Below are 12,968 nucleotides of genomic sequence, written 5' to 3'. Positions count from 1 at the left end.
GACTCCAATCCAACAAGATCAAGCCTAAAAAAGGGTTGATAAGAGCAGACCAACCCGACCGGCTCTCTCCACCACCACCACGGCACCACCGTCTCCTGTCTGTCTCTCCTCTCCTCTCCTCTCGGCTCTCTTGCAACTGCAAGCGACCACCACCCACCCGCCGACGCTTCGATCCCCTCCCTTGCTTTTCCGTGTTCCCGCCCAAACCCCATAGGCGCCGCCGCAGCCGCAACCGCCGCCGCCGCAGCCGCCGGAGGCCGGGCCGTGGGTGCTGAAATGAAGGAGGTGGTGCTTCACGTGTACGACGTGACCAACAGCGACTCCGAGAAGACGAACAACACCATCCTCCAGATCAACCGCATCTTCAAGGACCGCATCGGCCTCGGCGGCATCTTCCACAGCGCCGTCCAGGTAGTGGGTCTAGCTCCCGTCTCCCCCGCCCTTCCCTTCCCTTCCCTCGCCACCCGCTCAGATCCCAGGGAGCGACGCTTGCGTGCAGCTTCTCCAGATCCCTAAATCTCACGCCCATTTTTTTTTCTTGAACCCCTCAACGCCAGGTCTATGGCGAGGAGGAGTGGTCGTTCGGGTTCTGCGAGAACGGCAGCGGCGTGTTCAGTTGCCCCGTGGGGAAGAACCCCATGTACACCTACCGTGAGCGCATCGTCCTCGGGGAGACCGAGTGCGGCATCGCCGCCGTGAACCGGATCCTGCGGGAGCTCGGCCGCGAGTGGCAGGGGCAGTCGTACGACCTCCTCTCCAGGAATTGTAACCATTTCTGCGACGTGCTCTGCGAGAGGCTCGGCGTCCCCAAGCTCCCAGGTAAGGACCACGGGGGGGCATTCCATTGTTTTCTTCTTCTGAATGGCGACAACCTGTGCAAGGTGTACCTCATAGTGGCATTATTACATTTCTCGAGTTCAAAAAAGGACACTGTGTCCTCGAATTGGTAGGAAGATTGCAAGTTCCAATTAGATGGCGATTTACATTCTTGCTAGGAAAAGAATGAGCAAATGTGTGAACTGAGCATTGCAAATAAAGCATGTGTTTGCTACCACTGAAGTATTGAGCAATTTAACTGGTGTTCTGTCACACTTGAAGCTTTGATGATATGGTTAATGTAGGACTCAACTTTGGAGCATAAGACCATGTACAACACAGACGTTTAGCAGGCTCTTAGAGGCAGTTTCATTGTTTTCCTTGCCACTGTGGACCTGAGCACAAGCTCATGTGTGGGTGACTGGCGTTGCCACTTGACGAGGTTTTTGATGCCTGACTTGGAACTTATATGCGTGACGGATGTCTCCCAAGAACAGTAATTAGCTTAATTATTTCATTACCTTAGCAAAATCGTTTAGTTTCCATTTGAGACAAGGCTCTTTTATGTGTGCTTCATGATTCATGTCCTAATGCACCAACTTGTGTGACAATTTGAAGAGGCTGAAGATTCCTGTAGGTCAAGTCGTTGCTAGTCATTTCTGGTCATAATGTTGAATCCATTGAATTTTTTTGTCTATGTTGCTAGCACTAGCAGCCTAGAATGATTGTGTTACTTAGGTTTGAAATGCCATGAACTTACTCTTTTATTCGGTCTAACCTTGCAGGTTGGGTTAATCGCTTTGCCAACGCAGGTGATACTGCTGTGGTTGTTGCTGAGAACACAGCAGTTAAGGTAATGTCAGAATGTGTTGCTGTGATACAATGTGTTATCTCCAATTTATTTAATCCTAGCATGAAATTATGATTGCTCCTTGCTTTTTTATTATTTTCCCTAGTCTGTTACTCATGTTTTAGATCTTTTTTTTCCCGCCAATACAAACATCCCTTGTATGCATAGGGTTTTCTGTTTTATCTTCATTGTTTTCCTTGTGAATTTATGTTTTGCAGTTCAGGCAGGCTAAAACAGAAATTGTGAATGCCAGTAGAGTAGCATACAGATTTATGGCAGGCCTGGCTTCAAAAAATCAAGCCTCACCCGAGTCCCCGGGTAACAACCAAAACAGAGGCAGCCCTACTTTCCAGGGGGCTTGGTTCAAGAACATCATCTCAGCTGGTGCAAAGCCTTCATCGAGTGAATCAGCTCCCTCACATTCACAGGATGCTGACGATGGCACTCCTCTGCGGCGGCAAAGTTCAACAGAACAATCAACACAGTTGTAGCTGCTTTCCCAGCAGATCAATCAACAGTTGAATTGAATCTGTCAATCTGAAGTGTAACATTAGATAATATCTGTTCGAAACCTGTTGTTAAATTGAACTTGTAGTGTAACAGTTGCTGATATTTGTTGAAAAACTGTGATTTGGCATTTGCCCAAGAATCTATTCTTCCCAGCATTGTTGAACGCCATGGTGTTAAGAGAGCTACTGATCTGGTTTTATGTATTGTTTAGCGTTGGGCAAAGAGATCTCTGCTTTATTGCTGTGATATCAGCCATGCAAGAGGGTGCTGGCTAGAACAGGGAAAGTGGCGGTGATGATCCCAACCAAGATCCAGCTGCTCATTCTGGTGGTGATTCGTTAACAGTGTATCTGGTAATTCGATAGGGCATTTCAAGACATCTGGCGGCCAACGTAACCTCGGTGATGGACTTTTTTTTTTTTGAAACTGGGTGGATTCCATTACTCAGATGCTAACAAATCGTTAGCAACACATACATGAACGCCTTCAGGGATAGAGCTCATCTCTGGTGAAGCTCCAGACCTAGCTTACTCCAAAATGGTACAACAGTCCACTCTAACACAACAGTTATAGGATCTATCCACTGGACCAAAAAGAGACAGGGGAAGGCTCATTTACAAGAATGTAATTCATACAATTTACATGCGGGCCTGCACAGAAGGGAAAAATACAACAGGCGATAAAGAAGCTTCTGGCTCACTAGATGAAGTATTCCTCAGATAGTGATGGTCGTCGTGAGGAATACAAGCGGCAACAAAACACCAATCCCAGTTCTGGAGGGCCCTACAGGTGAAGAAAAAGGATACAAGTTCAATTTGCTGAGAATGGAAAACAGTAGATGATACCTCAGCAGCAAATTGTAACTTAAGTACCTGAGCTTTCTGATTTCGGTGAGACAGGCAAAGCAGGCAGCGACATTTCTGGATCCAAAAGAGGATGCCAATGTGATTAGACAAACAGTAGTACTGAACGTGTTAAAGAAAGTAGTGAGAATCATGTTGTGATTTCGGAAAGTGTAGTAATGTGTTGTTTTTGTGGCCCAAATTAGAATACATGCTCCTTACCTGGAGCACAAAGTGACAATGATTGGACAGAAGATGAGGAGGGCCATGGTGCTGCAATATTGTCACTCAAATCGCATGTAAAGCTAATGCCAGTAGTGTTGTCAAACACAATATCTGTAGGTAAGCTCCGAAGTAGACAGCCTACAATAGTGAAGGTTGGAAATTAGCATCAACCATCAAGTCACGGAAGTCCATGGATCAAAGTACCAAACAAAGTTGATTGATTGACACTGACCTTGCTGTCCAAAAGCTGCTTCGGTTAAGTGGTGCCAAGGGGGGGAAAACAGAGTTATAAGAGGGTTCGATGATGAATTATTGAAGATAAGTAAACAGGGCTTCAGTGCATACCTTGCAAGCTGAAATCTTTCAAGTCAATGTCACAAAGCCCATAAATATCATCCACCACACCAGCTTTCTGTAGCATTGATCCAAACTTTGTTGCGCAATTAATTGCTTGCAGGTTTGTGACAAATATCTGTTTCTGCCTAGTTCCGATGTAAGAGTGCAATGCTGCGCAGCATGAAGGCGTTGAAGATGATGCCTTGCCACATGCCTTAACGACTGAGGAAGGTTCATCAAACTCCAATGGACAAACTACAACATTTAGAATAAGAATCAGGCAATTCACTTGGTTTTGTGCATGATAACAATGAAACTTACAGTATTGACCACCTAGAGAGTATGACATCACTTACCTTTGTTCACCTTACAACCAGATAATACTCTGAAAGCACTATTAGCTTCCTCTGATGAAAGCTTCATAGATAACCAGGAGTGAACTACCCCTTTACAGTCACTAACAACATCAATCCCAACAGCGCTCCCTGGCATGCTAGAACTTCCAAACGTGTTAGCTCCACCTGAAGATATGTGAATAGCTGCTTCTGCTATAGCAGGTTGGCAAACTGGCCTACAACACTCTTTCAGTGGGTCAACACTGCTGCATGCATCTAGGAGTTTACTGGTGTTGACTATTTTCTCAAAGGAGCTAACATCCTTCACAGGACAAGAAGCATCAGTAAGATTTGATGGCCTCAGAGTACATAACTCAGGGATGTTGGTGTTTGCCCCTTTGCTTGCAAGGATGTTCACAATGTCAGAGAAACAAGCATTTGCTGAAGCCTGGTTGAGAACTAGGGTATTGTTTCCACTGCCATATGCAGCTTGGAAAATATTCATCAAGCTATTAACTTGGGGGCAACATATAACATCAGCAACTAGTGGTGCTAAAGGAATGGAGCAATCATATGCTGTCTTCTCCATGACATAAGAGAGTGCAGAAAAATTTACATGGCATTTTCCAGTCAAGACTGGATCATAGGATGTGTAATTTGGATACATAGGTGACAGTGGCTCAACAGGGTTAGGATTGTGTGGAAGAACAGATGGTGAAATCTCTATGGGATCAAAGAGGCCAATAGGTGGATCAGACAGAAGGAATTTATCTTTTGGTTCAAGTGTTGTTTTCTGAGACAGAACATGCTGGGTGCCACAAAGCCAAACTGCAAACAGCACAAGCCAGTGATACAATGTACCTGCAATGTGATGTTCTATTCAGCAAAGCATATCAAAGACAAAAACATAGAATGCACTTCAATTGCATCACTTTCGCTTAAAAAAAAACAAAATATGTAGCATGTCTATAGTATTTCCATAACAATCCACAGTAAACTCCATCTTATTTCCTCATAAGAAAGGAGTTATTTACCTAGAATGACTAGCAACCCAGCCATACTCATCATATTAGATAAGTTGCAAGGAATATCACTATATATTGTGTGTTAAGTTGCCAAACCAGCTTGTCCTCCTAAATGTATATCCATGTTGAACCATTTCCCATTGTAGCATGAAACCAAAGACTTTGTTTAACTATATCATTGTGAAAATCAACCCCAATTATTAGCGGAACATAAATGAATTCCAAATTAATGTTAGTACATGACTCTAGAACAACATACAGCTAATGGCAAGGTTACAATTAAATCACATGTCTAGCATTCAACAAGAATCACTGGAGATAGCATCAAACTTTCAAGCAGAAATCTACATTGTATTGTTAACACAATTAAACTTACTTGAACCTCACAAATTTGATTCCTGTAATCATTGTGAGTAAACAACTCCAAACAACATAATGGGGAAAAACTACTCACCCTGGCCACAAGAACCAGAACTGGAACTCTCCATTTCCTTTAGCCTGAAGATGTATGTGCATGCATGAGCCAATGTGTAAAGTCCTCAGTTCACTTCAATCAAAGGTCCACTCAGGGGATCACAAGAGAGAACACTGCACTTGAAGGGGATAAAAATAACCTAGATATAAGTAAACTGGATGGTAATGCACAAGGTGGGAAAAGGATCTCAAGCCAGTATGGCTAATAACAACATTTTTGTGAACCTAACTCAGTGGTGGAGCCAGGATTTCATAGCTGGGTATCCCATATACTAAAACAAAATCGATGCAAATGTGCAATAGTAATAAGCAACTATGCTAAAACCCTTCTTCTTCATCTATGTTACAAGAATCCAATAAAAAAATATAAAACGAAAACTCCAATTCTTACTCAGTGGATCTGACTGTGCTCACCTTTCTTCGACCTTCAAGTCGGAGCTCGAGCTGAGACTGGGAGGGCCGGAGGGGGGCCTAGGGGAAGGGCCGGACCGCCGGCGGGTGCTGCTGCTCTGCTGCAGCCTAAAGAAAACCCCAGCGTCGCGGCGTCGCCGCTGCCTCCCGGCGTCGGCCGCTAGGGCTGGCCGGCTGGGCGCAGGTCGCGCGGCCGTGCAGGGGCGCTGGCCCAAGGGGGCGAGGGGGAGAACCGGGGAGGACCGATGGGGAGGCTACGTGTCGCTGCGCCGCTGGCCGCCGCGGCGCCGCCGCCGCCGCTTCCGTCCTCCTTCTGCGGCAGCCAATGCGAGCGAGTACAGCCTAGAGAGCGACGCGAGCGTGGTGTCGTGATGGGCTAATGGGGTTTCTGTCTCTCCCTTCATAGGCTGCTACTGCTGCTTTCTACTGTGCTCATGGACATATTTGCACAAACTACATATGCTGTATACATATATTTATGTCTCTTAGCAAATATATGGATATTCCATGAGGCTTTCACTAAGGCCTTGTTTAGTTTACCCAAAAATTAAAAACATTTTAAGATTCTCCGTCACATCGAATCTTGCGGCATATGCATATGACATTAAATATATATAAAAACAAAAACTAATTGCACAGTTTGTCTGTAAATTGCGAGACGAATCTTTTAAGCCTAGTTACTTCATAATTGGATAATGTTTGTCAAATAAAAATAAAAGTGTTACAGTGTCAAAATCCAAAAACTTTTTAGATCTAAACAAAGCCTAAATTGTGTTGCCTACCTACTCTTTTTTTAGTCGTGCCTTACGACTAGAGCATCAATGACAAATGGAGTTTTATTTGGGTAATGCCACTTATACGTCCAGCAAAATATACACACTATCTTTTTAAAACATGGACACACCTCCGATCTTTTTTCCGGATTTGGAAATCAAGGTGCGCAAATTGAATCAAATTCTTTGCATGGTTGGTCAGGAGACAATATCTTCTCGTTGTGAAAGATGAGAACTATGTCATGTGTCCAAATAATGAGGAAGAGGACATTGATAAAAGCCCTAGTTTGGTTTTTAGAAATTGAGGGACAACTAGTAGACTAATGCTTTCAACAAGTTTGATTAAGGTAGGGTCCACATACTGGATTTGAGCCCAGATGGTGGAGATGATAATCATGACCATTAAGCAAGTGCTCAACCATGGAGCCAAGATGGAAAGCAAGCCCGAAGAAAAATGTATATTCATATGGGTTTTGCTTTCAACGACCACGATAAAAATAGAGTGTACGGTTAGGACGAGTATTAAGAGAGAGCTTTATTGTTTTTACAGTGGTCTAAGTGTCATTAGGTGAGAGTTAACAATGCATGTGCATTAGGCCTAGCGCTGTTGTGAGGGAGCAAAGTGGGAATACTTTGAAAAATGTTTTTGAAAAGCTCACTCAGTGCCTAAGGTGACGGTGTTCTTGTTAGAACACATATGAGGTTAGCAGTTTTGAAAAGCATTTAAGAAAAGCTATCATGATAGGATTTTACTCTCACTGGAATTTTTTAGTGCCCTAGCTGGGCTTCACCAAAGAACAAGGTCAGTGCATGTGCTGTGTTGAGTGTACTATGTTGTGGGCACCAAAATTCCGGTGCTCCCATAAAGGGCAGCACCAGAGAAAAGCCCGTGCTATGCTGTGTTAATTGCGGACCACCTAATTTCTAGTGGTACCCTTGTGCTAGGCACTAGAAAAAGTGACCCTGGCATATTTTTATGCAACACACAAAAATTCAAAATGGTTGACACTTGTTCCGGTCTGAGACACCAAACTTTTCTAGTGACCCCCTAGAGCTATTGATGTAAGTTTCTAGAAAGGTTCTGGATGTACCAAAATATTTTCGTGAGGGCCACAAAAGAACCATTGGAAGGAGGGTTTGACCATTGCTTTCTAATAGTCGTCTACATAGCGGTTAGAGCTTAGTGGGGGCTACCATATTCTCGAATAGTGGCCCATCTATAGGCACCAAGAGAACCTGATGAACACTATGCTTGAGATCAAAATATGATCACTGGATCTCTAACATTTTTTCGATGGTCACTGAAGTTTTTGATGACCCTGTCCTTTGCTCCCAGTGGTTAGTTGAGTGGTTGAGGCTATAAATATATAGGTGGCTGGCCTTGTGAGTTCTTTTGGCATCCTTGGTTGATATTCTTGGGTACCTAGAGCTTGAGAAACACACTCCACTCACTTGCTTTGCTAGAGATTGCATTTGTGTGAGATTGGGGAGGATTCTAGTGTTTTTGCAATGAGAGTTTGCACCTAATGCCACTTGGGAATCATATTGGCAGTGAAGTTCTTGTTACTCTTGCTAGTTACTGCCACTTAGATGGCTTGGTGTTGTGGTGGATCATGAGCACTGCTTGGTGATTGTGCGAGGGCTCCGACCGGTGGGGTTTTGTGCTCATCCCTGCAAGAGTTTCGCAAAGAGTAATTCTATTGGAATGAAGAGGCTTAGAAAGGTCCTTGGTGATCCACCGACTTCCGCACTAGTTCCCATGTTGTAGGGGCTAAGTTTGTGTGCTTATGAGGCTGGTGAAGTAGTGATCTAAAATCTAATAGGATCTGCCTCAATGCTAGGATTAAGTTGCTGACAAGCAACTGGACCTTGGGATAAAAATCTTACGTCACTCGCCTTCGTTGGTTTGCTCCGTTACTACACTTGTATTTAGTTTCTTACTTGTGCTTGTGTAGTAGTTTGTGTAGTTGTAGCTGTCTAGCCAAGTAGAAGTAGTTTGCTTAGTTGCTTACTCGTGTAGCTCGGTTAGTAGTACTCCTAGCTTCGAGCAGCTTGTGTGGTTTAGTTGGAACAAATAAATTTGCTACGAGAATTATATAGGAGAGCTTGCATTAAAGTGAGATAGGTTATGTTTGTAGTGGCTACTAGTATTGTTCGTAGTACTAATCACTTGCCCTAGTATTTTGTCTTGATGGAATTTTTAATATGTTTTCATCCTGTAGGCATCTGATCAACTTTTGTTCTTATGCTCGTTTGCTCGCTGAGGCTGTCTCCAAAACGAGACTCATTGCAGAACCCAAAACCAAAATAAATCTCCAACACAATACTTATAGCCTCCAACAGAATACATAGAAAACCTATTTTGGTTGTTAGGAGAGCTATAACCTAAATTTGGGTATCCTCTCTCCTCAAGACTCATTTGCAGACGGTGTTGTCTTTTAGGTGTTGTTGTTGGAGAATACTAAAAACAGGTACGAAACCTTTTGTCAGCAACGCTACCTAAAGGACGAATGAATCTTGTATTTTGGATCATAGTTGTTGGAGATAGTCTGATGCAAGTAAAGAATTAAAATGTCCACTAGGATGATTCACCGAGCCTAATGCCCTGAATATCTTTTACCAGGAGCCACCACAACCTACCATTCTTCGGGGAAATTGTGCTCACTTCAAGCTCGAATATCGGGAAGATGAGAAACAATAGGATCTTAGAAAAAATGGATGAAAATCTGTTTGTTTGAACTTATCAGCCGAATCTATCTGTCATTCAGCAATATTTTTTTCTTTTATAATAAATTAATGAATAGTACTTTCTGACATGACACCGTTCTTCATGGAAACCATGCTCATAGCAAGCTAGGGAATCTAGAAGATGAGAAGCAACGGAATCTTCAAAAATGGACGAATCAGTCACAACACTTGGGGCTTGTTTGATACAGCTCAACTTCATCAGTGAAGTTGTTTTTTTAAAAAATAGCTTCATGAACAACTTTATAGGTGAAGGTAAGCTATTTTGAAAAATGTGTTTAGTAAAATAGCTTCACCAACTACTTTATGCATAGATGAAAGAGAGAAATGGGAGAGAGTTGCAATAAGCTACTTTTTTCAGTTTCATTCCAACTCATGTCTTTCTGAGAGGAGAAGAAAGAAATATATGTCTTTCTGCAGCGCTGCTGGTGCTGGACGGTCGAAGAGGTGGCGGGAAGAGAAGGACTAAATTACCCTTAAGTACAATCAAGTAATTTTCGTAATTAGTAGGTGCGGTAAATATTTTTCACGGTTCCTCCCAAGCACCGTAACAAAGCTCTTTTTTTTTTATATAGAAAAGTCCTGAAAAATACAAAGGTCTAGCCCGTCGGTATCACCAGAGAAGCCTGTTCCCGTCGAAAGCAGAGCACGTCCACGCTGCCTCGATGGCGGACCTCCCTGCAGCTGCAGGCCGTGGCCCGCGCCAACTCCAGCCCAGCAGCACAAGTAGTTCACGCGCATGGCCAGTGGAGTGGGAAAGCTAGGCTCGGCGCGGTGCCCCGAGGCAACGACGCTTTCCCCTCACGCGCATGGCTCCATGCACCGGAGGAGCCCTCTGCTCACCCGTCGCCATCCATCCATCCCGGAGAGGCGGAGACCCGGGGCCAACGACCGCCGCCCCAACGACCATACACGCCGGACCCAGCTCGGCCATGCCCACCCGCGCCGTGCCATCCCTGTCCTTTGTCCGCATCTTTTGGCCGCTCGCGACGACACGATCCGGACACTCCACTCCACACCCCACACAGAGAAAGCACGGCCGACCTCGAACGTTCAGATGATAAGGTACGTCGTACACCGTACGTGTGCCGATGCCGATACGATACGCATGGCGCCATCTCATCTCATCTACGATCGAGAACGATCGCCGCGCCGGTCGGGAGCCGGGCGGCGGGGGCGATCGATACAACAACCCAAGCTCCCATGCATCGGCCGGCCGCCGGCGACTCGTCGTCGCATCGGCCGGCTGGCGCCTGGCGGACGCGTCTTCTTGAAGATTTAAACGTGGCGAGCAGACGACCGTATCAGTGAACGACTGGCCCCGTCCGTCTGCACGTCCTCTCATGCTGAATTGCCTTCCGGACATAATGCGTTTTCACTGCACATCAGAGCATACATGTACATACATGCGACGACAACCGTTGTGCTGTGCAGGTGCAGCAGCAGTGTGTGTGCACGACAGGACCGGAGCCGGAGGTGTCCAGCGTGGTAGTATGTACAGAACGTCTTGGTGCTTCGCGCGCGGCAGCAGGCGCTGGTGCAGATTGACACGTAACGCAGCAGGGTCGTCCATGCGTGCCCCACTGCTCCGACGACCGGCACAATGATTTCCGCGCGCGCAGCCGTGCGGCCAGCCAGTGAGCGGCGAACCGGTGATAGGTGAGTGACCGGCCGTCGTCGCTCCATGCAGTCGCGCGCCAAGGCATCAATCAGTGCGCCCAGCAGCGTACGGATAGATCAGCATCGCCACACTGTTCACAAAGTCCTCCCACGTTATCGTCAGGACACCGTCGTATCACATCCTATGTTTGCTAAGCTCCAGGTCTCGTTTAGGTCTAAAAAGTTTTTGAATTTTGATCCAGTAGCATTTTCGTTTGTATTTAGTAAAATTCTAGATTCAAAAGATTCGTCTCATAAATTACAGACAAACTGTGAATTAGGTATTTTTTTATCTAAATTTAATGCTTCATACATGTGCCGCAAGATCCGATGTGACGGAAAATCTTGAAAAAAATTTGGATTTTGGGATGAACTAAACAAGCCCAAGAGTAAACTCGTATCCTGGTCCCTGGAGTAGGCTGTAGGTAGATTTGCAGGGTAAGATAGATTTTCTTGAGCTGATGAGCGTTGGGTGAGAAAATCTGCAGCTCTAGCAGCTAAGCATGTGCTCCTAGGTTTTAGCTAGGTGGCATCATCATCAAGAAGAAGGTTGCCAAGTGAAGCAATGGTGCCAATTGTCTTTGAACACTCGACGTTCCTCTTGAACGTTGAAAAGTTCGATAGAAAATGTCGGGGGAGTTAGAAAAATATCTTTTCCTTTGGTAGGATAATCTTGGGTTTCATGTAGGCGGTTCTTGATTTTCAAACATCATTTTTACACGAGTAAAACTTACCGCTGGTCCCTAAACTTGACCGACGGTGTTACAAAAAATAATACTCCCTCCGTCCCAAATTATAAGTCATTCCAAGAATCTTGGAGAGTCAAAGTTTTTCAACTTTGACCAAATTTATATAGCAAAATAATAACATTTTTGGTACCAACCAAGTATCATTAGATTCTTTGTTAATTATATTTTCACAGTGTACCAATTTTATGACATAAATCTTTATATTTCTCTCTATATTTTTGGTCAAACTTGAAAATGCTTTGACCCTCCAAGATTCTTGGAATGACTTATAATTTGGAACGGAGGGAGTAGTAATTAATCCTATAAATCTACGAAGTTGCTAAAGAATTAACTATTCTTCTTAATTAACGATTTCTTATATAGCGAGAACGACCCTCAGAAATTGTAAATACTAATTTGTTAAGAATTAATCGAATTGAAGTCATAGTGTCATCATTGGCAGGAATCGACATATTCGCAAGATCTGGATCACAATTTGTATCGACTAAAGAAATAGTAAGAATCCCCAAAATGGCACATTTCCGAAGAGCTATATACTCCCTTTGCTGATCAAGGACGATCACAATGTCAGGCAACCTTGTCATATATTTGATCCCGCCGAGATATCTTTGCAAGTTAGATAATTTTCTTTAAGATTGCCGAATCTCTTTTTGGAAGATGGTGGAATTTTCCCATTTTTTCTTCTGCTCTTAAGTCTCTAAATTGAGAAAGTCTAGTTTTGGTAATCGACCAATTCGTTAACATACCGCTGAACCACTTTTTATTAGCATAATGATAACAAGACCTTATTACAGCTGATGCTACTAAATTCGTTGCTCTTTTTTTGGTACCAACAATTAAGAAGCTTTTACCTTGACTTGCTGCATCAAAAACTAAATCACAAGCTTCTGATAAAAAACGAGTTGTTCTAGCAAGATTTGCAATATGAGTACCTTTACACTTTGCCGAGATGTAAAGGGCCATTTTGGGATTTTATTTCTTAATACCATGACCAAAATAAACTCCCGCTTCTATCATTTCTTTCTAATTGATGTTCCAATATCTTCTTGTCATTTTTCCACACTTTCTTTTTCTTTTTTTCTTTTTTCATCTTACCATTACGAAATTAATTTCTTTTCGAAGATTAAGAAAGAGCCGAAATAGCTTGAAATAAATAATAATTGTTCCGATGGAACCTTTTACTCATAATTGACCATTGATACACGATATAAACATAGC

At 43.8% G+C, this 12,968-nt stretch overlaps 2 protein-coding genes across 3 annotated transcripts; one reads left to right on the top strand and one right to left on the bottom strand.

Moving 5' to 3' along the window:
• On the top strand, window positions 1-2,344 carry LOC8062875 (deSI-like protein sdu1). Its single transcript, XM_002467545.2, has 4 exons — window positions 1-411; window positions 558-819; window positions 1,602-1,669; window positions 1,885-2,344. Exons 1-4 carry the CDS (start codon window positions 277-279, stop codon window positions 2,155-2,157), a joined length of 738 nt encoding a protein of 245 aa, XP_002467590.1. The 5' UTR covers window positions 1-276; the 3' UTR covers window positions 2,158-2,344.
• Window positions 2,587-6,216, bottom strand: LOC8062874 (uncharacterized GPI-anchored protein At1g61900). Of its 2 annotated transcripts, none has more exons than XM_002464980.2 (8): window positions 5,828-6,216; window positions 5,394-5,532; window positions 3,936-4,775; window positions 3,589-3,834; window positions 3,476-3,490; window positions 3,241-3,381; window positions 3,049-3,096; window positions 2,587-2,959 (listed from the first exon to the last, which is right to left on the bottom strand). In XM_002464980.2, exons 2-8 carry the CDS (start codon window positions 5,425-5,427, stop codon window positions 2,892-2,894), a joined length of 1,392 nt encoding a protein of 463 aa, XP_002465025.1. In that variant the 5' UTR covers window positions 5,428-5,532; window positions 5,828-6,216; the 3' UTR covers window positions 2,587-2,891. The 2 variants fall into 2 exon arrangements, with proteins under 2 accessions (XP_002465025.1, XP_021304848.1); XM_021449173.1 differs by having other exon boundaries at window positions 5,394-5,527.

The sequence above is a fragment of the Sorghum bicolor genome, chromosome 1, assembly GCF_000003195.3.
Source record: "Sorghum bicolor cultivar BTx623 chromosome 1, Sorghum_bicolor_NCBIv3, whole genome shotgun sequence".
In the NCBI taxonomy this organism is placed as follows: Eukaryota; Viridiplantae; Streptophyta; class Magnoliopsida; order Poales; family Poaceae; genus Sorghum; species Sorghum bicolor.
The sequence above is the reverse complement of the archived record's forward strand: the minus strand, read 5'-3'. Positions and strand labels throughout refer to the sequence as shown.

Excerpts from the sequence above, each read along its gene's own strand:
- LOC8062875 (XM_002467545.2), top strand. The coding sequence starts at position 277 with ATGAAGGAGGTGGTGCTTCACGTGTACGACGTGACCAACAGCGACTCC. Across the intron at positions 412-557 it reads TCTTCCACAGCGCCGTCCAG|GTCTATGGCGAGGAGGAGTG; the intron begins GTAGTGGGTCTA and ends CCTCAACGCCAG. Across the intron at positions 820-1,601 it reads CGGCGTCCCCAAGCTCCCAG|GTTGGGTTAATCGCTTTGCC; the intron begins GTAAGGACCACG and ends CTAACCTTGCAG.
- LOC8062874 (XM_002464980.2), bottom strand. The coding sequence starts at position 5,427 with ATGGAGAGTTCCAGTTCTGGTTCTTGTGGCCAGG. Across the intron at positions 4,776-5,393 it reads TTCTGGTTCTTGTGGCCAGG|GTACATTGTATCACTGGCTT; the intron begins GTGAGTAGTTTT and ends ATCACATTGCAG. Across the intron at positions 2,960-3,048 it reads ACCGAAATCAGAAAGCTCAG|GGCCCTCCAGAACTGGGATT; the intron begins GTACTTAAGTTA and ends CTTCACCTGTAG.